This window comes from Eleginops maclovinus, chromosome 19, assembly GCF_036324505.1.
Source record: "Eleginops maclovinus isolate JMC-PN-2008 ecotype Puerto Natales chromosome 19, JC_Emac_rtc_rv5, whole genome shotgun sequence".
Lineage (NCBI taxonomy): Eukaryota > Metazoa > Chordata > Actinopteri > Perciformes > Eleginopidae > Eleginops > Eleginops maclovinus.
In genome coordinates, this window is record NC_086367.1 from 24341851 (window position 1) to 24369714 (window position 27864).

Consider the following 27864-nt stretch of genomic DNA (forward strand, 5'->3'; position numbering starts at 1 on the left):
AGAAGTACTCAGGTCTTGTACTTGAGTAAAGTAGAAGTACTCAGGTCTTGTACTTGAGTAAAGTAGAAGTACTCAGGTCTTGTACTTGAGTAAAGTAGAAGTACCAGAGTGTAGGAATACTCTGTCACAGTAAAAGTATTCTAAATGTTCCTTCAGTGAAAGTAGAAAGTACTCTCCTCTAAATGTACTTAAAGTAGCGACAGTAAAAGTAGTCATTGTCTGATTGGTCCATTTCAGAATAATATCTCTGATATGTTTTATAATGATTGATCATTAAAGTGTTCTCAGAGCTGGTAAAGGTGCAGCTAGTTCTAATGGCTTTGTATACTGCAGGGTAGCTGCTGGATTTACTGCAGGTGAACTACAGTCTGATTTAAGGGATTATATTTACCATCATTAATCCAGATCTGCCTAGCAACTACAGGGATTCAATAAATGTAGTGGATTAAGAACAGTACTTGTAAAATAAATCACAGACAGTAAATTATCGGAGGAGACATTTACATTTTATTTATTACAAACATAACCCTGTTTGAGTTTTAGAGCTTCTGCTTCATTAATAATACAAGGTCCTTCATTTCAAAACACAATAACTCATAATGGCACAGCTTTACATATTGCATCCTTTAAAGTGTTTTTAAATAACAGGAAGTAAAACCACTTGACGTTCACCTATATAATTCAGGACGTGAAGACAGACAGACTGAAAGGTCTCTTCTGTTTCCATATCACTCACCTTTCTCTTTCCCATAATACTTATATATTTACATTATAATTATATGTATATAAAGGCGAGGACGGATTACACACAGGGAAAATAACTCCTGTATCAAAGTGCAGTTTTCTCTTTAGATCATTATCATGTCAACAAACCGGAGAAATAGGATTTAAAATGTATAAATGATAAAATCCATAAACTGGATTTGGTTCTTCATAGGCCAGACATAATGGGGTTAGAAAATAAAAAAATCTAAATACCGCATATATATATATATATATATATATATATATAGCATATTCACAAGTTCACGGTTTAGGTTTTGACAACTTTTGGGGTGAAAATAAAACTGACCATTTGGAAATAATACCTCTGATGCATTTGGTATGAGTTGAGGGTCCTGAGTACCTGCCTGTTTATGTAGTGAATGCATTAGTAATGGTAAGGCAGGGAGGGCGGGGGGGTCAGGTCACACATGATCTTGTTCAGGCTGCAGATCTTCTCCTCCAGCAGGAAGTTCTTCTTCTCTGAAATGACGTGCCGCTGCTTGGTCTTCTCCAGAGCCTCCAGCAGCACCTCGTTCTCCTCGTACAGATCCCTGATCAACACGTCCGCCTTACCGTTCTTATGAAGCTGTGAACGACACAGACACACGATGATAAGGGCATCCTTAATCTGATTAAAGTTTGCAACTACAGCTCAAAAAATAGAAAAGCTGCTACGACTGATCGATCAAAATTAAATTGCATCTTTAAAGCTATCTTCTTATTGATGACTTTTTTAAAATTGAAAATCAAAAGTGCATCTTTCTCATCTTGCTCTCTGTTATTTATATTCAGTTGAATATCATCATTATTTATTTTAGTGAATTGTTGATCATTTTATTTATTCTGTTTTATTTGAACATTATAATGTATTTAATTCTGTTTATTAAATGTACTGTTGAATACTGTCATCTGTTTTATTAACATTTTAATATTATAATAATTTATTTCTATTTTTATTAAACTTTTACTGTTGGATTGTTTGCTAACTGTTGGACCATGCATACACAACATTCCTTTCAAGAGATGATTAACGCTAGGTTTGCAATGAGACACAACAATTCCAATTCAAGCATTACATACGATATCACACCAACAAATATAAAGACAGATAATAAATCAGAATTCATTGATAGATATGAATACTTCTGACCTGGTCTTTGAGCTGAGCCACTTTCTCTCTGAGCAGCAGTTTGACGTTCCTCAGCGAGAGCTCGATTTCCCTCATCCTCTCCTCCATGATCTTCATCTTCCTCTGCCTCTCATCCTGCTGGGACACAACGACCGGTATCAACACAAGGATGCCAATAAGATATGAATAAAATATGAACTTTATTCCCGTTAACAAACGGATTAATAGTGAGTGAGAAAATAAAACCAACCAGCAGACGATTTTCTAACGAGCTACACCTTTATTGAATCTTAATGTCAGCGTTAAAAGACTTCAGGTACATCTTTAAAAAAGGACAGGGGAAACGCACTACAAAAACAAATGACATTTAAATAAATAAGGTAGAAAGTGATGCAATGTATTCCAGATAATAATTTAAATCATAAAATAAATAATAATAAATAAAATACTTGAAACAGGATTCTATGAAAAATAAATAACCAAATAAAATAAAATGCATTTGAGTTTATTCACGGTTCATAAATCACTACTGGGGACAAACAATGATTTCTAATATTAATAATAAATACCAGATAAACAGAAATAATAAAGCAGGAATCTGTGGTTCCCTTTGGTTGTGCAGCAGCAGAATCAGGTAGTATGTGTCAAATAAAATAACAATCACAGGCATTAATAATCAAATAAAAAGGAACGCCAACGAATAAATCTCATCGTGGACGCAGAGAGGAACGCCTCCTGATTTTTACACATCACTTTGATTGTTAGAAAAGGCTCCTCGATGATCGTAAGGCAAAAAAGCATTCAGCCCCTGAGGATTTATTCTAATAGATACCCTGTCTCAGAATAAACGGTACGAAATTCACCCTGCGTTAAAAACCCTGTATTCAAAGCACGTCATATTGGAACACATTAAGAGCTTTAAAGGATTGAGTATAAAAAGGTAAAAGACCAGAAACAACTGATGTTTCATGAGGCAAGTGAGGATTTCATTGAAAGTGTATTTTAAATGTTGGGTTTTTACGACTTAAATAACGGGAATTTATTTCGGAGTTATTTTTAAATGAATCTGCAAAATCATTTTCCTCAAAGTGATCCTGATAAAAATGTTGAATCCACTTCATTTGTTAATGATGGAATAATAATTAAGGAGTGAAAAACAATAAACTCTTTAATGTTTTTGTTTTTAAATAAACTATTTTTACATTTTTGTAATTGGTGTTTAATTTGTAGCTAAACTACGGAAGCCCAAAACGGCCACATTTAAAATATTCCTGCTGTTTTTCCACAAAACAGAGGGATTATGGGATTATGATGTTGAATTTATACAAAATGGTCCTAGTTTTCACAAATTCATTACATCATTATCTCATATTTCATAACTCTGTTATAATGTGAAACATTCAGGAAATACTGCTGTTTGTGGCTTCCATTAAAAACTCCATCTTACAAAGATACAGATGGTGGAGAAAACGAGAACGTTTTAAGTTGTTCTTGAATTTATTTGTGATATTTTAGTAATCTTTTCTTAAGTCTGAAACTGAAGTGTTCATATTTATTCAGAGTTTTCCTCCTCACTTGCCTCTCAGAGCCTCCGTATATACATTTCATATGGCTTCTCCTTCAAACTTTAAAAAAGGTCACCATCATTTCCATGGTATTCCCACTGGGAAAAACTTCCTACTTCCACCTTTTCTGTGTTTTCCTGCCACCTAGCAGCAGAGAAACACCATTACACATTCAGCAGCAGATCACAGTCTCCCAGACAGAAGCAGACAGAAGAGCCACACAGCAGAGGAAGAGGAGCAGGACGGAGGAAGGGCAGCAGTATAAAGAAGAGGAAGAGGAAGAGGAAGACGGCGCTGTTAGAGTCCTCCGATCCTCCGGTAGCTGTCAGAGTGAGCGACCCACTGATCCGGCCCCGGCGCCTGCAGAGAGAAGCAGCAAACTTCACCAACGCTCCAGCCTCGCTAAAACACGCCTTCAGACATCTAGAGAGTTAAACATGACTAATGATCATGTGAATACACGGACAAAACATACAACTATAGATCTGTAAAATGACTCAATGAGCCTCATGATTCTGATCCCACTGCTTTATGGCATTGACTCTTTGAGTTGCACTCGCCTCAGAAGAAAACCCTGTGCTTGTATTTATTCAGCAGTGAGATGTTTTCTGTAGATTTACTCTGCAGATATTCACTTCACCTTTTCTGTCTTTATGTACATTTCTATTCTGTGTTTCCCTCGTGTGCGACGCCTTGCTAACCAAGTTTCCAAAATGGGATCAATAAAGTCTATATCATTTAATCCAATTCATTTCAGTTCTGTTACTTTTTACTGTTTTAATTAAGGATATTTTATTGCATTTTTTGGAATCTAATTTCCAACATTTAATCTCAAATGTTAAAATGTTTAAAATCCAATAATTAAAGCAAATGCATTCTTTAAATAATTGATCAATCCTGAAACGATAAAGGTTTCTCCTGCAGAAACGTTTCTAAAGTCAGAGCAAATCTTTATATTTCGCATCATAATATCCCACTTTGTCTCAGGTGTGTATGTTATACTTTGATATTGTGAAAAGGCCAAGTCTGATTAACTGCTCCTGAGTTGTGCTTCCTTTTAGCTTCATAAAGTCGTGTGTTGCTCCGGTGTTTCAGATATAGGAGTTCATTACAATGCTGAAATGCATTATGGGAATACAACCTGACAATACATAGGATACTAGTGACTATAAGTGAAGACATCAAGGCTTACATGTATAATTCTATGGATGGATGTCTAACTGGTGATGACTCAGTGGTCACGCTGCAGGTGAGAGCAGTCAGGTGCTTTTTAAACACTAACGAGGAGACGATGCACCTGAAGCTACTCAAGGTGAGACGGAGGAGTGTGTAACGTGACAGATGGAGAGAAACACCAAGAGGAGGAAAGGTAAAGAAGGAAGCAAAGACAACACACACACACACACACACACACACACACACACACACACACACACACACACACACACACACACACACACACACACACACACACACACACACACACACACACACACACACACACACACACACACACACACACACACACACACACACACACACACACACACACACACACACACACACACACACACACACACACACACACACACACACACACACACACACACACACACACACACACACACACACACACACACACACACACACACACACACACACACACACACACACACACACACACACACACACACACACACACACCAGACCCAGAATGTAAACACACACTTCACACACACTGGATGAGCAGGTGAGGACAGACAGGTGATCAGAGAAACAAGCAGCCAAGCAAACCCAGCACCAACACACTCTAACAGGGGATGTGGAATTAAATAAAGAGGCTCAACACACTCAGGTAATCAGCTGCAGAAAATTCAAGGACTTTTTGAGGATTTTCCAGGTTGAGAATTCCTCAGTTTCAAGGACTCTAAATTTAAGACTTGGATTCACTTTAATTCCTCTAATAATAAAAGGTTCAATAGCTGCTTCAATTTCATTCTTGCACAATAGATATAAAATAATAAACAACAATAACAATAATAAATCATAAATGATAATAAATAATAATAATAAATGATAATAATAAATGATAATAAATGATAATAATAAATAATGATAATAAATAATGATAATAATAAATGATAATAATAAATAATGATAATAATAAATGATGATAATAATAAATGATAATAATAAATAATAATAATAATAAATAATGATAATAATAAATGATAATAATAAATGATAATAATAAATGATGATAATAATAAATGATAATAATAAATGATGATAATAATAAATGATAATAATAAATGATGATAATAATAAATGATAATAATAATAAATAATAATAATAAATGATAATAATAAATGATAATAATAAATGATGATAATAATAAATGATAATAATAATAAATGATAATAATAAATGATAATAATAAATGATGATAATAATAAATGATAATAATAATAAATGATAATAATAAATGATGATAATAATAAATGATAATAATAAATGATGATAATAATAAATGATGATAATAATAAATGATAATAATAAATGATAATAATAAATGATAATAATAATAAATGATAATAATAAATGATAATAATAAATGATGATAATAATAAATGATGATAATAATAAATGATAATAATAAATAATAATAAATGATAATAATAAATAATAAATGATAATAATAAATAATAATAAATGATAATAATAAATGATGATAATAATAAATGATAATAATAATAAATGATAATAATAAATGATGATAATAATAAATGATAATAATAAATGATAATAATAAATGATGATAATAATAAATGATAATAATAAATGATAATAATAATAAATGATAATAATAAATGATAATAATAAATGATAATAATAAATGATAATAATAATAAATGATAATAATAAATGATAATAATAAATGATGATAATAATAAATGATAATAATAATAAATGATGATAATAATAAATGATAATAATAAATAATAATAAATGATAATAATAAATAATAAATGATAATAATAAATAATAATAAATGATAATAATAATAATAATAAATGATAATAATAATAAATGATAATAATAATAAATGATAATAATAATAAATATGAAATTCAGTTTATTTTCCTGCAGAAAAATACCTTAAATTCTGTTTGAGCTTTAGATTTATTTGACTTTCTACACCACAGTGACGGAGCTCCCAAATAAATCCTAACACTTTCCACCATGAGATGAGGTGCATAGCTCCCATCTTATGACCAGTGAGGCAGAACGTACACCTGACTGTAATGGGACCAGTGAGAGAAACCGAGGAGATGAGAGTGAATTAACACCGCGCAGAGACGCAGGGACAAGGTACGCTCAAAATGTAAAAAACAAGTTCAATGAAAGACTTTTAAGAATGAAATACCAATTTGCATCATGCTGTCAGACATATGGAGGAGAACGACTTCCTGTATAGAGACTTTTTGGCCATACATTACAATAGTAATGCAGGTGTGTGTGTGTGTGTGTGTGTGTGTGTGTGTGTGTGTGTGTGTCTGTGTGTCTGTGTACCTGCATGTTGTCTGGCTCCTCCCCTCGGTGATTTCCTCTGGGGATCCTGTGAGGAGACGGAGGCAGCAGACCCACCATCTGAGCCTGATACGACTGACACACACACACAGAAAAGGGGATAGAGGAATCAAAGCTCCATTCTTCTAATATGAAGCTGGAAAAGTCGGTGGAAACATGTTTAAACTTGCAGTAAAAACTGTTTTGCTTCTGATTCTTCTGGACCTGATTGAATCCCGGTGGATATTTACTTCCTAATTTTTTAAGAGCTCCTCTCCACACGTCCTCAGAAGCAGGACAGAGACTACATGAAGAGGCTGGACGTGTCTTTACCTCCATCAGCTGAGTGGACAGCTGAGCCATCTTAGTCCGGAGAGCCTCGTTCTCCTGGTGCAGAGCCTCGGGATCTGAGAGAGCGGGGGCTGCTGTAGAGCCCTGAGACACACACAGGAGATCAGAACACACACACACACACACCGCACACTCTGCATGTTTACAGGGTAGGTCTGAGGAAGTTGTACCTTGTGGAGGTCCCTGTGAGCCTCCAGCTGCTGCTTCAGGTGAAGGTTCTCCTGCTGCATGGCCTCCAGAGAGGACGGAGTCTGCTGCAGGGAGAGCAGGGAGGCGTCCAGCTCACACACCTGGCACCAGAGAGGAGAGGAGAGGAGAGGAGAGAGAGGAGAGGAGAGGAGAGGAGAGAGAGGAGAAACAATAAGACAGTGTTCGAAACAGAGGCAATGCAGCAGCAGACAGTCCCCCCCTCACCTTGTCTCTGGAGCTGCGCAGCTCTCCTCTAGCGCTGCGTAGCTCCCCATGTAGCCTCTGGTTCTCCCCCTTCAGCAGCGTCTGCTCCTGCTGCAGCAGCCGGGACATCTCCTCCCTGAGCAGCTTCCTGCTGCGGCTCTGGACCCCGCTCGAGTGCAGCGCCATCTCCAGACCTGGTTCTGAGAGGGGGACAAACGTCAAGGATACGGACAGGAAAAGCCCTCAGTTTCTGGATCTGAACGTATTTACGGTACCTTCTCGTTGCTGTTCTGCAGCTGTTTGTGCAGCACGCTGACTTCCTGTTTGAGGGAGTCCCTCTCCTTCTGCAGGTGACGGAGGTCCGACTTCAGACGAGCGCTGTGGTGCTTCACCGTCTGCAGAGCTTCATCTGCCGACTTCATCTGCAGGAGGAGAGGAAGCATTTAGACCGAGCTTCAGGCTCTAATGGCACAATGAGTGATTCAACTAAGCAATGCATGCACATCTTGGTCCGCTCCTCTACCCTCTATGTCTTTATTACGCATAAATTGCCGCACATAACTGCATTGTGTCCCAAACTGTCGCACAGAAACAGAAAAGGTATCTGTGCACCATGGATTGACTCTCCTCCAAATGGCCAATCACAACGGACAAATCCTGCTCATTAGCCTTTAACTTGTCCCAGGGCTACCTTGGTTATAAATGAGTTTAGGATGAAAGCTCTTGTAAAATACCTGGATATATTACCAGACATGACTTCCTGTTGCAGCAGACTCACCCTCTCCTGAGCTGCAGCCAGCTGATCCTGAGCCTCCTTCTCCAAACTCTCCAGGGAGTCCACTCTGTCCACCTGAGCACCAGAAAACCACGCAAGATTAATCAAAATAATCCTTTAAGTTCACCTTCACTGCTGAGGCTAACCCACAGCACAGCTTCTCAGCAGGTTCCTTTAGAGGGGACATTTAGTTTTGTTTTCACCTGGACCCTATCTTTCTGAGTGACTAATGCGTGTGAAAATGTAATTCTTCATCACTACGTCAACTAAAGGTTTGTTGGTGCATCATGTGAAGGATCCTGCAGAGAAATAAGCTCTGTCTGAGCCGTGAGAAACAGAGAGCATTAAGGGAAAGCAAACTAACACGGTGCACGTTAAAAAACACCAACGTTTCCCTTTAAAGACGGGACATATTCCCAATGTAGCCTTAGCTCCAGGATTAGCCTGATGCTCACCTTGTCCCTGAGTTCACAGATCTGCAGTGCATGCTGGGAGTTGATCTGCTGCAGCCGTGCAGATTCTTGCAGAGCTTTGGTGAGCTCCGAATCCAGAGCACACACACACGCTGCCATCTAACACAAAACACACATTAACTACACACTACGCCCCACAGCACAATGAGCAGTGTGTGACAGAGCTGAGTTTACCTTGGTTTTCTCCCGGGCATTGAACGCCTCCCTCCTCCCGTTCTCCTCCAGCAGGTCTGAGATCTGCTGCTGCAGGTTCTCCACCTCCGAGACGTTCTGGGAGTTCTTCTCCGACAGCTTCCCGTTCTGCTCCTCCAGCAGCCGGCTCTGGGAACGCAGCTCGGAAATCTGCGGTGGGGGGGGGGCGGGGGGGGGTGGAAGACTTATTATTAACTGATTTCAAACAAAGCAGCTGGATTTTGGTAAACATTGATATAGAGGTGATTTATTTTTAACCCTTTTTACTAAAGAAACATGCCTTTCTGACCGTGTGTAGTCTTGTATTTTTAAATGAAAAAATAATATAATAAAATACATTCAGTCAAAAATATGAAAATAAACAAAATAATGGTCCAATAAAAAAGTAAAATCCAAACATAAATAGTTAATTAAAGAACATATAAATAAATAAAGTGAAACATCTGAAAATAAATAAGGAATGAACTTATGAATAGAATACAATCCTAGTTGATCAACAATGTGATTTAATGTATTTAGGAGTCATTTGTGTCGCATGCACTGCCACGACGTACCTGAGAAGATCTTCACATTTATTGTTGTTAATTGTTGGAGTCATTCTTTAGGTGTTTGACAGAAAACGCACTCTTGTTTTGATCACTTTTTCCTACCTGTCTATGGAAAGTCTCCGCTGCAGTTTGAGCTTCAGTCTTCCCTTTCTTTAAGTGCTCCATTGTTTGTCTAAAACCAAAGACAGTCATTCAACAACAATGCACAGAGGTCAATATTAAACATGAGTTCATTTAAAACATGTTTCTTACTTCAACTCTTCCTGGACTTCCTTTAGATCCTCTTCCTTCAGAGCGGAGATCTTCTGACGCAGGAGCACGTTTTCCTCAGCGAGGCGACCGGCTTCAGATCTACAGACGCAGAAAATATGTTTATTACAGGAAACTACAGCTATAATAAAACATAAATAACTCAGCTGGGTGACGTTACTGCATATGGATTTAAATTAGTGGTGGACCAATTAATGCCAGGAAGGATATTTCTTATGCATTTTATTTTAGGTTTTCCACAGCCTCTCAGGAACCCTGAGATGCTTTTGTTAAATACACTCAAAATCAATTAGTTTGACATTCTGACTTCTACATGGTTTAGTTATTTAACTACCTGTTGATTTGTGCTGCAATATGTCCAAAGTATTCCATCCTAATATTGCCAACTTTTATATAGCTTTGTTTTCTGGTAATTTAATACATTAGCAGTCAAAAATAAATAAGCACAAGGTAGAGCTTATTGATAAATAATCCTGTGTGAATTTAATACTAAATATGAAGTTTTTTCACATTTAAGGAAAATGAACATAACATTTTGAAGTCAAATTATAAAGAACAATATTAAAAATATAGAAGTTATAAATGTTTTTACATAAATCTTATATAAATGTATTTTAAAATATAATTGTCATATTGCCCACTGTAGCTTTTGTATTTATTAATATATGTTTAATTTGAATCAGTGTACGGGAGGCTTAAGCAAACATGTAGAGAAAAAAAACAGTTAAATCAAAGAAATTGTTATTATATTTGATCAGATGCAAAATCAACATCAATGTATCAGCATTATTATATTTCTTTATCGGCGTCCTTTGCGCTTAATGCAGCGTGCATCGTTCGACCACTCATTTAAAGCCTCTGATTCTATGATCCACACACATCCACTGCACAAATGGTCAACATCTGCAGGACTGAGGAGGCTAATCATGAGGAGGTGCTCGGGAACGAAAGGAGGAGCGCTGTTAACGCACCACGGGGGGGGGAGCGAGGAGCCACGGCGGGACGGGATCCTACTGCTATTTATCTCCGTGTTACCTATGAGCCTGGGTGGAGTGATCTAGCGTCAGCGACCTGTCCTGCAGGTCTGTGATGGCTCTGCGGAGTTTGCTGTTGTGCATCTCAAACTCCTCGCAGCTGTCATGCAGATCGTCCTCTGAGAGAGCCTCCTCCTGCCTCTCAAACTCACAGAAAAACGTGGAGAACCTCTCCTTCTCCTGGAAGTCACGGTTGCTGTCCAGGCTCCACGCCCTCTTCTCCAGCTCTGCGTTCTGCTCCTTCAGCTTGCCGTTCTCACACATGCAGTCGTCGTATTTAATCTGCAGCAGCTCCGTCTTTAAGGCGTTCATCTCCAGCTCCTTCACGTGCTCCATCAGCAGCAGCACCTTCACTTTGAGGCCGTAGTTCTCCTCCATCACCTGGCGGCCGTTCTTGACCTTCTCTGCGTTATAGAGCAGGAGATTCTCCAGGATCTCCGTCTTCTGCTGCAGCAGGTACACCTTCTCGTGCAGCAGGGTGTTCTCCTCTGTCACAGGGCTGTACAACGCTTGCAGTTTGAGGAGAGAACGACCCCTGACCTCTGCACACTCGGCATCATGTGCACGCTCATCTGGTGCTTCAGCGGTTAGATGTTCCCAGTCTGTTAAACACTGAACCTCAGACTCCTGCAGTTCACCAGGCTCCTCCGGCTCTGCAGCATCAACCTCAGTCTCATGATCCAGCTCCTCTTCCTCATGAGAGAGGATCTCACAGACATCTTGAGGTTTGTCCTCCTCCTCACATGATTCAAGAGCGTCTTCTTTCTCACAGACTTCACCTCCAAACGCCTCGGGGGACGAGACCTGTTCAAACGACATCTCTTGGGAAGCAGCTTCCTTTTCTGATTCAATATTTGCACCTTCATGAGGGGAACCTGAGGATGTAGATTCAGGGTCTGCATGTCCAGTTTCTGCAGCACAACACCCTTCTTTCTCACGGGGTGATTCCCCTTTCCTGTAATCCTCAAAAGCAGCTATCTGATTTACTTCCGGCATGTTTTCTATTTGACTATGCCTCTCTTCATCAGCATTTCCTCCAACAACTGCATCTAGAGCCTCAGTTAAAGTGTCTAAATCAACGTCTCTTTCGAGCAGTAAAGGAGTCAGACCGTCCGGATTAGAGGCGTCATTAGGAGCTTCTTCCATTCCTTCCTCTGCACGAGGCAAACCCCAATTCAGTTTCATCTCCAGCTCTTTGATTAATTGGATTTTCAGAGCCTCTCTTTCTGCGTTGATCTCTCTATTTCTCAGCTCCTCCTGCAGAGAGCACGAGTGCTCCTGCAGCTCCTTCCTCTCCAGCTCAAAGTCCTCAGCCGCCTGTCTGAGCAGCGCCTCCAGCTCCTCGACCTTCACCCTCAGGTGGTCGCGCTCCGTCAGCAGCTCCATCCTCTCCTGGACCTGCAGCTCAGACGTGCAGAGCAACTGGTTGTGTTGCAGCTCCATCTCGGTCTGGATGCTGAGCAGCTCCTCCCTCTCGTGTCTGAAGTCCTGCACGCTTTGGGTCAGCAGGAGCTCAGTGTCCAGCACTCTCTGCTCAACCAGAGCCAGGAGCTCGTCTTTGGTTTCCAGACTCCCCTGGAGGCGGGTGTGGAGGTCGTTGAGTTGCTTACTCAGCGCTAACTCTTTAGTTTGAGCCTCACTTCTCAAATCCTCCAGCTCCTTCTGCAGCCGCGCGTTTTTCACCTCCAGTTCCTCTACTTCCTGTTTGTGAAGGAGCTCCATCTCTTCTCGCTCTTTAGCCCACCTCTCTTTCTCTCGCTCCACGTCCTCCTCCGTCTTCCTCCTTTGCTCCTCTGCGTTAACGAGGACTTCCTGTACCCTCTCCTCCCAGCAGAGCTCCTGCTCCTGCTGTTTGTCAGAGAGGCTCCTCAGCTCCTCCTGGTAGCTCTGCTCCAGCTTCAAAACGTCCGCCTGAAATCGCTCGGCGACTGATTCTTGATCGCCTGAGAGACGGCTCTGCACTTCCTGCAGTCTCCTGTTGAAGCTCACCTCGAGTTCCCGTCTGTGCACGGTTAACGAGCATCACAGCAACACGGTAAGATAAATCAAAGCACTTTCTTTAAATAGTGCTACTCTGGTTGGCCAACATTCACCTTGTAGAATACGATCGGTGAATAAGAGGACATTTACTTATCAACTTATACCAGTATCAAGCTGCTGATTTGGCACGACTGTGCAGTGAGCATTAGAGTTAGTTTTACAAATGAAATATTAAAAAAGATGTCGTCTCACCGCCGTCTTTCAGCAAAATTAATATTTTAAGGTAATCTTAAGAAGAGTTAGATTTAAGCTTTTTAAGGACAGTCGTAGTGAAATCAAGACCAATTTTATGCACCATTTTCCAGATCTATTCGACGTTAATGCAAGATGTATCGGATTAAGATATGCAACGTGAGGAAATAAATGATGCAATCCAATTAGTGTGGGATCTTTCGAGGATCTGCAGCTTCACAGTCCTTCATCCACACATTGTCCCTTTGGGCAAATATTGAACTTACTGTGATTTAAATATTGCACTAGCTCATGTTTCTAGGACGCACTTTAGGAGGAAAGCATGTTTTTTGATCAGATAATAACTGGATAAAAGCACCGTACAAAACAAAAGCCTTCACATTAGCCTTTTTAACTGAAGGGTTTGATGTAATACCAATTAAAGCCTTATTTTTAGATCAATTAACTAGGTATCTTTAAGACGTGCAACATCTGCGATATCCAAACTTTAGAAGCATAGCATGGTTATTAAAAAGGATGCACGTCAATGGAAAGAAATCAATACAGATGAAACTTTGATCATTAAAAGCCTCACCTCTCCTGAGCGATGTCCTCCCTCAGCGCCTCCATCTCCCCGCTCAGCGCCTCCCTCTCAGCAGCGTGCCTCAGCATCACCTCTCTCATCACCTCCTGGTGTTTCTCCTGAAGACGACTCCTCTCCTCTCTATCACCTCCTGGTGTTTCTCCTGAAGACGACTCGTCTCCTCCTCCATCACTTCCTGGTGTTTCTCCTCCAGACGACTCCTCTCCTCCTTCACCCTCCTCTCGTCCTCCTCCCTCTGGGTCTCCAGCTTCTCCTTCTCCTCCTCCACCCTCTCCTGCAGCATCCCCTCATAGTCCTCCTCCAGCTGCAGCCTCTCCATCTCCAGCTCCTCCCTCAGTCTCGTCTCCCTCTGCTCACTCCTCTCCTGCAGCGTCAGCCTCTCCTGCAGCAGCGCCTCCTGGTGGAGCTCCTGCAGCCGGGTTTTCTCCTCGTCCCAATGCAACCTGAGCTCAGCCTCCTTCTCCTGCTGCTCCCTCACCATCCTCAACACCTGCTCTTCCAGCACCACATTCACAGATTCGTTGCTCTGCTCCTCCAGCTGCACCTTCTCCTCTTCAAACTTTACCTTCACCTCCTCTAGTCTCACCTTCAGCTCCTCTTTGTGTCTTTCTTGCAACATCTCCTTCTCCCTCTCAAACTCCTCCTGCAGCCTCCTCTTTGTCTCCTCTAGCTTGGCCTCAGAAACCTTCACCTGTTCCTCCTCAAACCTCACCTTCAGCTCCTCTTTGTGTCTTTCTTGCAGTAGCTCCTTCTCCCTTTCAAAGTCCTTTAACAACCTCCTCTCAAACACCTCCTTTTCCTCTTGCAGCTTCCTCCTCACCTCCTCTAGCTTTGCCTCAGAAAGTTCCTCCTGCTCCTCCTGAAGTTTCCTGATCTCCTCTGCGTGCTTCCTCAGCTCCTCCTTGTGTCTTTCTTGCAACACCTCCTTCTCTGTTTCAAACTCCTCCTTCAGCCTCCTCCTCTCCTCCTGTAGTTTCATGTCCGTCTGCTCCTCCTGCAGTGTATTGTCCTCCTCCCCTTGTTGCTTCTTCAGCTCCTCCACCTCCTCTTCATCCATGTTGGTGTTGATCTGCTCCTCCAGGTCAGCGGCGTAGGAGTGCGCCTCCTGCAGCTGCTGCCTGAGCGCTGTCAGCTCCTCCTCCTGCAGGACGTCCATCTCCTCCCTCTCCTCGGTGAGCCTCCTCTGTAGACCGGAGATCTCCTGCTCCAGGCAGATCTGCAGCTCCTGTTGGTGCTTCTGGACACCAAGCATCTCCTCCCTCAGAGCCTCCACCTCCTGCTGGTGCTGCAGCGCTAGAGACGCCGTCTGCTCCTCCTGCGCCTCCTTCTGCTTCACCAGCATCTCATCAAACACATTCACCTGAGGAGGAGAAAGAGAACTATTCCATTAAATGTTTGTGACACGAAGTCTCAGGTTGGAATATCTCCGTTTGGATCTTAACGATAATCGATAAATGCAAATCTGTGAGATTGATTAAAGAGGCCCTGCTGCTCTGTGTGGGGTCCCTCTCCTGTTATACGGGTTTATGTGCATGTCAATGGTCTGCAAAGGCTAAAATCCCTGTGTTCCCTCCAGACGGGAGTTTGGCTGCAACACACTTTCTCAGAATTTGATTTTTTTTTTCTTCAGATTTGGACTTTTTTCTCTAACTTGTTATCTTGAGCTAAGGGGCGGGACCTCTTTGACTTTTCCCTTTTTCTCAAAATGTTGAATGTGATTCTGTTAGTAGTAAAAATGCATGCAAATTTAGCCAACAGGTATCTCCTATACCTTGCACTCCAGCTGGTTCTGCAGCTCCTCGATCTCCTGCAGGTGTTGCTCCTTCAGCTGCTCCAGCATCATCTCCGCCTCCAGGCTCATACTGAACGGCTGCACCTCCTCCGCCCCGATTCCTGCAGGAGGTAAACGTATACATTGAAAGAAGCACATGGTCCACCCGCTCCTATCCTGCATCTCAGTATACAGAGCGAGCAGATGCAGTTAGAGCTGTGAAATGAGCTCTGCAGGGACTGTGTGTGTGTGTGTGTGTGTGTGTGTGTGTGTGTGTGTGTGAGTGAGTGAGTGAGTGAGTGAGTGAGTGAGTGAGTGAGTGAGTGAGTGAGTGAGTGAGTGAGTGAGTGAGTGAGTGAGTGAGTGAGTGGTGAGTGAGTGAGTGAGTGAGTGAGTGAGTGAGTGAGTGAGTGAGTGAGTGAGTGAGTGAGTGAGTGAGTGAGTGAGTGAGTGAGTGAGTCAGTGTGTAGTACCAGGATCAGACTCCATGCCGGGGCTCTTGCTCTCCAGCTCCTCAGACAGCGTTTTGTGTCCAGGCTGAAGGACTCGTCCCACGCTGTGAAACTCCTGCAGCTCCATCTGCAGCTCGTCGATGCGATCCTGCAGCTCCTGCACAGATCACATGATAAAACCATCAAGACGTTATCAGCGTCCACACTTCTGATGAGTCTGCATGTTCAGACGAGCGTCACACAGAGTGATCCAGACGCTGTGTCGTTACCCTGTAGTGAGCTTCGTAGCTGCTGCGTAGTTCTTTGATTCGTTCCTCTTGGAGCAGGAAGTCAGCACTGCTGGGGTCCAGGTCTCCAAACTGAAGGAAGTAAAATACCAAGTTATAAAGGAGAGAGAGCTGCAGCTTCGTGAGTGACACTGCTGATGTTATTTCTTGCAATTCAAACACTTAGTGAGTCTGAATGTTGTTGTTGTTGATGTTGATTGATAGTGATTATTTACTCGGTTCATTTCCCTACAGACCGATGTCTTTCTCACTCTCCTTGTCCAATGAATACGGACGTAAATATGAATGAATGAATTATCTTATAGTTCATTCTGGTACAGACGAGGATCGCTGCACTGTTTATAATAAATAAATAAAATAGAGCATCATTTTAAAGAAAAGTCACAAAAAATAGCTAAAAAAGTAGAAGAGAGAGAACATATAAAAGCAAGTATGTGCATATTCCCATAGCCAGAGAAAGTCAGCATTCAAATGTAAATTATAAAGATCCATAAGCTGTGTAACGTACCTTCTCCTTCATCATGCTGTCCAGGCTCGTCTGCAGTTTGGTGTTCTGACTCTGCGCCTCCACCAGGCTGTCGTTGCTGTCCAGCAACTCCATTTCTAGGCGTCTGTTTTCCTGGAAAAATAAAAGATATCAAACATTCTGTGTGTAGGAACCACCAGATAGTATATCCACAGAGTGTGTGTGTGTGTGTGTACCTGCAGGGAGATGGACAGGTGGTCTCTGAGGAAGGACTCGTCCTCCCTGATCTTCTGCAGCTCGGCCTCCAGCGTCTCTCTCTGCAGAGCGTTCTGCTGCTGCGTCAGCTCCATCTCCTTCATCAGGTCGGAGCGCACCATGCTCAGCCTCTCCTTGTGGTCCTGCTCTAGCTTCCTGCTCACAGAAGCACACACATATTATAAAGACATTTGCTTCCATTTTAAAGCCACAGATCTTCAGTAATACTCAACTTGAATGAGCCCTCTATAAGTTAAATACCGGAGGTTTTGGTTGTTGGTTTGCTCGATGGCAGCGTGTCTCTCGTCCACCTCGGCAGCGAGCTGAGCTTTCAGTTTCTCAGTTTTCTCCAGATCAGAGCGGATCCTCTCCTTCTCCCCGAGCTCTCTGTCCACACGCTCTCTGAGAACAACAACAACAAATCATGATGACACATCCGACTCCTGCAGGTTTGAAATGGCTTCCTTTCAGACGTGGCACTCACAGCAGGTGTCTGATCTCGGCTCTGAAGCTGGCGAGAGCCGCCTGGTGGATCCCGTTCTTGGTGACCAGGAGCTCGTTCTCCAGAGCCAGAGTCAGATCGCTGAGGCTCACCCGCCCGTCCAGGCTGAAGTTCAGAGCCTGCAACAACAAAAACAACAACAATATTAAACTAATAATCAAAATAAAATAATAATATATTTTCCTTTTTGCAAATATTTGAGAAAACTATTTGTTTTATTTGCATTTTTTTAAAATAAGGTCAGAAATGAAGTAAATTCAATAAATAAATTAATAAAGTAAACTAAATAATTAAATAAAGAAACAACATAAACTTTCAAACAGCATGCACAACTTTCACATCACTTGCACTTTTAGTTTTTTAAGTTCTTTCAGCGACAGTGGTGTACCTGCAGGATCTCCATGCTGTTCTCCACCCCCTCCTCCAGCCAGGCGTCCAGCAGGGTCTCCACCGCCGTGAAGCCGGTCCCATCGTCCAGGCTGGAGAACAGACGCAGCCCGATGGAGCTGCTCAGAGGACAGGACGCTGTGCGACGCCCGCCCTCATCAAACGGCTGCACGGGGGGGAAACAGAGAGGTGCAATCTGAGATCTCAATAAGTTAGATTTTGAATCAGGCAGCGCTAACGAGGAATACAGCAGCAGGAACACAATGTGCAGGAAGACTGTTTGAGTAAAATCTGACTAAAACTATTTAAATTGACTAAAATAAAAACATTAGGACAGACCAAACATATAGTTTAGAAGTGGCATTAGTATGACTGAGGCCTTACTCTAGATACCTGACATCATCAGCAGCTGTGTACCTGTGTGGAGTGGAGGCGTTTGAGCTGCCTGTAGGGGGTGGAGGCTGACGGGGTTGGAGGTTTGTTCTGGTTTAAAACCCGGGAGACAAACTCCTGGACGTTCATCTCTGCGTCACCCGCCAGACTCTGGAGGATGTCCACGTTTCTCTGGAAGACACACACAGGGGTTTTGTGATGATTCCCTCAAGACAGACAAGTTTACTTATAGATAAAGAAGTTTATGAAAGACACAAAAAGGAAATAATATATAGGTAAACAAATAAATGAAATGTATTTTTTAAATCATTTTATTTTATTTGTCTTATTTTATTCTGAAATAGATCTAGTGTCAGGAAATCCAAATGATTTCTTTTCACAGCTATTTCAAGATAAATAAACTACTACAAACATTAATGTAGAACATTAGCCTTTGAATTGTCTTACTGGACGAAATGCCTTTACTTCTGTGGGACTTCCCCCTTCTACATCTTTGAGCCTCACCTCCAGTCCGAGGTGCTGGCAGAGCTCCATCAGCTGGGTGTGATCTGCAGACCCGTCCCAGCTGATCTGCAGCTGGGCGCAGGCGTCCTGCAGCCTCCCCTCCATAGCGGGGGAGAGCAGGGGGAGCCGCGACCCCCGGGGGGTGATGGGCTCGTCAGGGTTCCAGAGCTGCATCTGACCTGCACACAGGAACCAGGAAACCAATCATCTCTGCTGTGGATTTAATAACTTGTTTACAGATCCTGTTTCCTGTTTCCTGCTGAAGGGTGTAATGGATGGTCTGAATCTCCAGTGTGACTTTGGTGAGAGAAAGTATAACATCTGTAAGGTTTCAGTCTTTAAACTCATACTTTTGGCTGACGTGTGTGTGTGTGTGTGTGTGTGTGTGTGTGTGTGTGTGTGTGTGTGTGTGTGTGTGTGTGTGTGTGTGTGTGTGTGTGTGAGCCCACAGATCCACCACAAGACATTAAAACCCAAATATCTGTTGAGTGAAGTTTCTTAAATTCCTGAAACCTGGACGTACCTTCAGCCTCGAACTCCTCTGTGCTGGTCTCATGAGCGTTCCAGCGCTGGAAGAGAGAAACACAGAGGAATCACAAATGATGCAAATGAGCTTTAGTGTTTCATATTAAGGTTAAAAACTATTGATTAAAAGGTGTTATAAAGAACGATATGATCGAGGAAAGTAGGTTTGATTTCATTAAGCCTGTCTCACTCAATTTCAGTTTGATATAAAATATATAAAGAACCAAACGGATCACTGGCTAATTTGAGGCCTTTTTCTAAGCAGCTGTCGATTAAAAACACTAAGCGTTCATTAAGCTTATTTTTATTCACTTCAAACTGTGGGGGGGAATATCTCACCGTACATTATGACCGAAGAGTTTTGAATTCATCGGACGCAAACACATTCCCCAGTTTAAATGTGGGAACAGTGACCACATCAGGGGGGGGAGGGGGGGGGGTGTCCTGACAGAAAGCACAAAGAGCTTTTGTGACGGCACGAGGGCGTCGGGGAGGGTCAGTGTGGAGATGTGCAGCGGAAACTCTCGAGTTTTTACGCTAAAATATTTTGCATGAATTGACTTTGCTTTTTTTGCTTCAAAAAAGACTTAGATTTCCCACATTTACAAACACAAGTCAAATGTACTAAAATAAGGTGTTAAACGTAATGATAAATCAGTAACAGTACTGATTAAAAAATACAAAACAAATCAAATAAATAAATGTAGAAATGTTTTCGCACCTAAAACTTCTTCTGTAGGGCTGCAAAATTAACTAAACACACAGGTTTTTGCACATGCATCACAGGAGTGCACCACAGCATGGGAGCTAAAGCAGGCGGTGTTAAAATGAATGGTGTGGTTATGTTTACATTGTGTTTCCAGCTCTGCAGAAAAGGAGCAGTCTCATTTTTCTTAAATAGTCTTTTATAAAATGTTCTTATTAAAATTGTAAGGTTTTGAACACTAAGAAGAAGTTTTTAATAAATATAAAACAAATCCACTTTTATTTTGAAAGCAGAGCTCAGTTGCTTTCAAAATAAAAGTGCAATAAAAATAAAAGTGTGCCTTAAATCATCAATTGAATTAATGATGACTCTGCAGCCCTTTAAACTCTTCTTTCTGCTTGTTTAGAAACATAGTGTGTGTGTGTGTGTGTGTGTGTGTGTGTGTGTGTGTGTGTGTGTGTGTGTGTGTGTGTGTGTGTGTGTGGGGTTAGGGGTTATGGGGGTGTGAACGGCTTTTGTCTGAAGGCAAACACTGAGGGAATGAGGAGCAGATGGGATGCTGCAAGTGGCGTTTTGATGCATGGTGCATCGGCATGCATAGAGGGGGGGGTTCATTGTTCCTCTCTCACCCTGCTCCTCCCCCCTGACCCCACCCCCATCTGCTCTCCCCCACTGGACACTGAGGTTTCCTTCGAGACACGCTTCAGCTCTGACAGCGCTTGCCTTCAGACAGAGCAGGGTTTACACACTCCCATCAGGAACCCAGCTTCATTATAGAGCTCCAGAGAGCAGAGACTCTTTGGGTCGTAAATTAAACTGCTGCAGCACAACCCAGCCTGCACGGTCATGAGAGGGAACGCCGACCGCAGCAGTCAGGAAACATCATCCCTAATCAGGCGCGAGATTTAGGGCTCTGAATGGCAGCTCAGTAGACCACCGTCTCTGACAGATACATGATGAATGTACAAGTTAACAGTACTTTGGGCCTGCTGAGTTAAGTACCGTTTTGGATCTAAATTGAGGAATGAAGTAGGAAATGGAAATATGAAAAGTGTAAAACACCTTAGTTTAGACAAACATTGCATTATGTCTAAACTACAAGGGTTCTTAAGACAGGAACGATGCTCACAGTGTCATTTACAGACAGTCCTGCACTATGCAATGACCTAGGAATGTTCTTAAAGCTTCATAAACCTGGATCCAACGGCCAGAAACCCTTTAAATAAACGCTGGATGAAGGTTTGAGTCCTGACACAGCAGTTTATCTATTGCTGTCTGAATGGTCTAAATAAGTTCTCCTTGCCTTGACAGTCTCAGTCTGTAAGCAGATTATCTAAGAATAACGGCCTCCAGGAGGACAGGCGGTGATAAGGAGGCGCCGGAGAGTCTGCGGGTCCATCTCTTACCTCACGCTTCCTGGGAACAGCCGAGTCATCGCTGTCCCGCAGATCCTCCTGCTGCGCCGCGTCAGCGCTCATGACATCGGGGAAGTCGTGGTGATGCTCGATGAACCCCGGCGTGGAGCGGCGGCCGTAGCGCTTGCTGCCCTTCACGAACTTTGGCTGGATCTCAGGAGAGTCTGAGGAGAGGCCGTGACACTTTAAAATCAAATATGCTGAGTCATGATTATGCGTATAACACCACAGAGGATGTTATTGAATCCAGATCTACTTATTCAGCACTACCTTTAGTAAACCGACAGTCATCATTCATTTGACAGGTTTTATTCTTATTTTCCACATGTTTGAGTTCCTGTATTTACAGGTTTTATTCTTTACATAGTTCTTATGTTTTATTCTTGGTTTTTTTATACGTTTTATTCCTATTTTTGACAAGGACCTTCAACTTCCCCCTGTGTGAGCGAAGCTGTATATAGAGTGTTATTATTACTCATGATTAATACGTGCCGCGGCATTTAGCAGCTACTTCTCCAAAAGTAACAACTTCTCCAAAAGTGGTAACTCCAGAAACTCCTAACCTACATGTTCCGTTTGCTTTGAGAAAGAGAAACTGAAATTCAAAAGGTTTACAGATAATGAGTAATGTTCTGTTCAAATAGAAGAAATACATGAATGCATAATAAGACTTTTTAAGGAACCGTGTGTGAGACTTCTTTAAACGTGCAACGTGAGAATCTGTACCTGGTTTGGACAGAGTCTCCTGTTCTGCTGCTGCCGGCTCAAAGGATGAGGATAAAGCTAAGATCAGGGCGTTCTTGAATTGGTCAAAGTAGACCTGCAACAAGAGAAGAACACACAGAGGGAGAAATGTCAGAAATGTGGAGCAGACGTTCATGAGATTCCTGAGAGAGAGGGTGGAGGAGGACGCTGAGGGTCTGCAGGGTGGAGGAGGAGGCTGAGGGTCTGCAGGGTGGAGGAGGAGGCTGAGGGTCTGCAGGGTGGAGGAGGACGCTGAGGGTCTGCAGGGTGGAGGTGGAGGCTGAGGGTCTGCAGGGTGCAGGAGGATGCTGAGGGTCTGCAGGGTGCAGGTGGAGGCTGAGGGTCTGCAGGGTGCAGGAGGACGCTGAGGTTCTGCAGGGTGCAGGTGGAGGCTGAGGGTCTGCAGGGTGGAGGAGGAGGTTGAGGGTCTGCAGGGTGGAGGAGGAGGCTGAGGGTCTGCAGGGTGGAGGAAGAGGCTGAGGATCTGCAGGGTGGAGGAGGAGGCTGAGGGTCTGCAGGGTGCAGGTGGAGGCTGAGGGTCTGCAGGGTGCAGGAGGACGCTGAGGGTCTGCAGGGTGCAGGTGGAGGCTGAGGGTCTGCAGGGTGGAGGAGGAGGCTGAGGGTCTGCAGGGTGGAGGAAGAGGCTGAGGATCTGCAGGGTGGAGGAGGAGGCTGAGGGTCTGCAGGGTGGAGGAGGAGGCTGAGGGTCTGCATGGTGGAGGAGGAGGCTAAAGGGTCTGCAGGGTGGAGGTGGAGGCTGAGGGTCTGCAGGGTGGAGGAGGAGGCTGAGGGTCTGCAGGGTGGAGGAGGAGGCTGAGGGTCTGCAGGGTGGAGGAAGAGGCTGAGGATCTGCAGGGTGGAGGAGGAGGCTGAGGATCTGCAGGGTGGAGGAAGAGGCTAAAGGGTCTGCAGGGTGGAGGAGGAGGCTAAAGGGTCTGCAGGGTGGAGGAGGAGGCTAAAGGGTCTGCAGGGTGGAGGAGGAGGCTGAAGGTCTGCAGGGTGGAGGAGGAAGCTGAGGGTCTTGCAGGGTGGAGGAGGAGGCTGCGGGACTGCAGGGTGGAGGAGGTCACTCTCTAACATCCACCAGCTGCTCATCCTGAATATGGAGATTATTTTCTTTGTGCCTGAAGGCTGCACACGTTTATTCTTTCTGAAAGCAATCAGTTCCCTAACATCACCCCCCACACACACACACACACACACACACACACACACACACACACACACACACACACACACACACACACACACACACACACACACACACACACACACACACACACACACACACACACACACACACACACACACACACACACACACACACACACACACACACACACACACACACACACACACACACACACACACACACACACACACACACACACACACACACACACACACACACACACACACACACACACACACACACACACACACACACACACACAGAGGACTGACCCGGTCGGTGTGTCTCTGGGGCTTCTGCAGCAGTGACTGCAGCACGGCCTCGTCCAGCTGCAGGGAGCAGCACAGGTCAGAAAGCTCCTCCGGACTCAGGGAGCCGCAGCCGCTGGAATCGTAGCTGTGAAAGACGTCCTTCAGACGCTCCTCGTACTCATCCTGCTCCTGGACCTCATCCATCCCACAGGACAGCAGCCTGCCCTGCGAGAGGAGACGAGATACTGGTTATCGATCAGGCTTTATATCACATTTCAGCTGATGTGTCTTTCCAGACGGGTGGGGCAGAACAAAGCATAAAATATTCCTGCTAAAATTCATTGGTACTGTTCTGATCCTTATTTCTTACTGTAATCTTTTACATGTTTTATCTTTATTACCTGTCTTTAATCATACTTTCCTCATGTTTTAATCCTTGATTTTCACATATTTTATTCCTACTTTGACATGTTTTACAAAGTTCAAGTCGTACAAAGTAATGATACCCGTCATCTAGACAAAATTGCTCAGCTTAGGCCAGCTGCAAACTGAAATAAATTACACACAAAACAACAACTTTTTTGGACACAAATTACACGATACATCTCGACTTGTGGGAGTAGGTTTACTGTCCAGCAGTAAAAAGAAAATAGCTGCTTTTGAGGAGCCATTTTCTGGATGTGAATCGACTCAGAATCTTAGCAATTATCCAAACCTCCAGTCTGACGTGAATCCATTCCTCCCCCACCTTTATCGTGCACCCTGGCAGTGTTGGATATACTCACAGAGAGCGTGGACACATCTATCTCTCCGTCTGTGATGCTAACAGCTCCTCTTTAAACTCCGCTGAGCGACTGAGCTCCTGAGTCAGAGTCCAGCGTCACCGCGGCGCAGCTTTGGATAATCCCATTACAACTCTTACACCACGGAGAGACCAACAGGAGTCAAGCTGAGCATGACTCTCCTCTACCCACTTCAGATGGGATGTGTCAGGTCTATATTTGGCACTAGAGATATGCAAGTTCACCTTTTGCCGAGGACAGTTAGTTAGGGCAAGGCTATAGGGAGAAAATGAGCTGATATCTCAGAGCAAAAACCTTTTTTGGATCAGGAACTAAATTATTAACACTGAGATTTTGTGGATATTTTGACTAATTTGGTTAAAAGTTAGTCTGCAAAGTTCACAAAATAACCAAAACTAAATGCAGTAGTCTTTCAGAGCAGGAAAAAGACTGATATCATATATAGCCTAATGATTTACAAAACCTAATAAGAAACATCATCATGATAATAATTATACATCACTGATTTCAGTTAAAAGAATCAATGAATATATTTAATTTAACTAAATATTTCCTTATTTTGCTTTCTCTACTTTAATATTATTATATATATTTTTATTATTATATTATAAAATATTTTAAACCTTAATTATTTTTATTTATTTATTTTAAATTATTATTCTATTTTTATTTCTTCGCTACAAAATACATCAAACATTCTAGGTCTGAAAGTATGAAAATTTTGTAAATGCTGACTAACTTCTTGAGTTAATGATAAAATGATAAGAAGCCGCAGTTTTTGGGACTAAATTCTCCTTTAAATTCTCCAGACTGATGATAGAGACGAAGGTCAGCAGAGACACTGAACATCAACCAGCCGCCAGGAATGAATAAGGAAGGTTACGATAAGAAAAAGAAAAATCCTTGAGCCAAATATTTACTCTCTGACGGCATGGGTTACAGAGACACAGCGCTGCACGGAGAGGATTAGAGCCACATGTGGAAAAGGCTTTTGAGATCTGGCCGAAAGTCACGAATAATTAAGGCCCTTTTGAGGCCCCCAAAACCAGTTTGGAACTTCAGCACAATAAAATGCACATTAAAGCCATGCATTCTGGGTAAATATGAAATGTTTTAAAGAGAGATTAATCCAAGACATTACTAATAAAGAAAAGATGAAGTCTGACTCATTTAAGCAATGACAAACCCACAACTGGTCAACCACCTGAAGCCTCAACGATGCAAAGCAGAGCAAACCAAAACCCATGATTATATCGCACTTTTAAGACTTTAAAAAAGGTGGATTTATGACATTTTAATGCAAATTAAGGCCTTATTTCTTTATCAATCAGTTCAGGACATTTAAGGCTTTCTTAAGGATCTGTGGATTAAATCTAATGAGTGGATCTTTGTGCAGAAATGTCTCCACAAAGAGTCCTGACCCTGCTTCTCCAGCTGCTCTCAGCCAGGTGTCCCCCCCCACCACACACACTTGGAGTTCCCATTCACATCACACAATAGGGACAAAAACCAGATCAGTATTCTGCATCTGCACGTCTGAGAGGCCTTCATGGCAGGTTCTCTAAAACTCAAGTCAATACACACAAACAAACGCAGGGAAAACAAGTATTAATAATTAATGATTAATTTCACTACCAAACTGATCTTATTAATGATCATTCTACTGAGGAGGTGTCACAGCTGCTGCAGCCGGAGAATCACTGGCGTAGGGGTCACTATGAGGGGGTTAATCCCTCACTCAGACACCGCTAATTATCACCAACAGATGTCAATATGCAAAAGTAGAAACTCCTTACTGAAACAGCAGCCCAGTGAAACATGCAGGGGCAAATACCAGCAGACATCACTTTGTTTGTGAAATCAATGCAGTTGCTTCAGAGTGTGGCTTTGCTAAGAAAAGCAAAGGATAACAGAAGTGCATAAAGAACATTTTGCATGATGATACAGATACAGAGTTTGTGTGTTTGGCTCAAGACATGGATTTCGCAGAGAGTTCTTAAACATTGTTGGAGATGAGAGATGATGACAATGGGACAAAAGGACGTTTCCTGAAGAGCTGCACATATTAAAATAATGAAGATAACACGTGACTATTCTGAGTGTCCATTGTTTCGAGTCAGTTTTTAGTAGAAAAAGTCAAAAATTAAACCATAAAAATCATATTTTGTGTAAAATAAGCAATTTTTTAAATGCCACATGTAATTTATAAAACTTTAAGAGATTCTCCGGACAGCTGTTGCTTATGTTAACATGAAAAGGGCATATAAAAGCAAAAGCCAAACTTTGGTTAAAAATGACCAGTTATCAGAATCCAGTTTACACATGGAATCAGCTGTGGTGTTTGGTGGTGCAAACATAAGAAAGAAAATCACTTTTAAGAGCAAGTTTAAAATATAAAGATAATAACAAAATGTTTTAAATATATATATTTAACATTTAAACGAATAACAGATAAGTAATTACAAATATACTAAATAAATACAATGAATTGATATTAATTTATTAGTTATTATAATTCAACTCTGGTTCATTTATCGATATAATATTAATAAATGAACCTTTTGGAATCACTTATAAATGCCTGAATGCAGTTTGCCTACATTTAAAGTCAGTTCTGTATTAAAAACGTTCCCTAGCTTTAAGGTAGTTTAGCCAACAAGATAGAAAAAGTGAATGAGGATTTCCATTGAAAGTGATGCTAAGCTAACACGGCTACATTGGGAGGAAACGGTTAGGTCTCGCTCCAAAATGACCCTAACTGTTTTTATTAAAACCCTAAAAAAGCCTTTTAAAGTGAATTAAAATCACTCACCGCAGCCTCAGGAGTTGTACGACAGTTGGCTCCTTTCCCAACGGATTCTGGGGATCTTTGCTGACTTTAAACCCGTTTTAAAATAAACTTTCCAACATTTGTGCGGTTTAATCGCGGCTATACTCCTCTCCAGGAAGATGTGATGAATCCGCCGTTAGCTGGGAGATACAGCCGGGTTTCTGAGGCTTGTTTCGCTCGTTTTATCCCCAGAAAAGTGCTCAGTGTGGGGCTGGCTTTGTGAGCTCGCTTCATCCATGGACTGACTTGGAGCGGGGTTTGAAAAGCGTCTGCCGGGAGGAAGGGGCGGTGACCGGGAGAGGACAGAGGCCGGCCCCCTGGGGAACAAACTCTAAAAAGTATTTAATATAATGAAATAAATTACAGTTTCAATAAAGAAAAAGTGAAATATGTCTAAAGATATTCATATAAAGAGAAATAAGTCAATACAAAGAGGTGTGTTGTCCTGGTTGGTTAGTATAGAAATCCAATGCTGCAGTGATTGCATTGATTGGAGTTAC

General features: G+C 42.4%; 1 protein-coding gene across 1 annotated transcript; it reads right to left on the reverse strand.

Annotated features, from left to right (window-relative positions):
• Positions 1 to 490: 490 nt before the first annotated feature.
• On the reverse strand, positions 491 to 27614 carry nin (ninein (GSK3B interacting protein)). Its single transcript, XM_063909723.1, is given in 29 exon segments — positions 491 to 1351; positions 1916 to 2032; positions 7034 to 7126; positions 7364 to 7465; positions 7552 to 7671; positions 7796 to 7974; positions 8037 to 8196; positions 8553 to 8624; positions 9005 to 9121; positions 9197 to 9364; positions 9865 to 9934; positions 10015 to 10113; positions 13873 to 13964; positions 14054 to 15241; positions 15653 to 15774; positions 16126 to 16261; positions 16374 to 16463; positions 16900 to 17010; positions 17094 to 17268; positions 17374 to 17514; positions 17597 to 17733; positions 18003 to 18167; positions 18419 to 18565; positions 18899 to 19077; positions 19422 to 19467; positions 21536 to 21708; positions 22271 to 22364; positions 23753 to 23956; positions 27347 to 27614. Coding segments are annotated over 28 exon segments (4677 nt in total). The 5' UTR covers positions 23936 to 23956; positions 27347 to 27614; the 3' UTR covers positions 491 to 1150.
• Between the last annotated feature and the right edge of the window lie 250 nt (positions 27615 to 27864).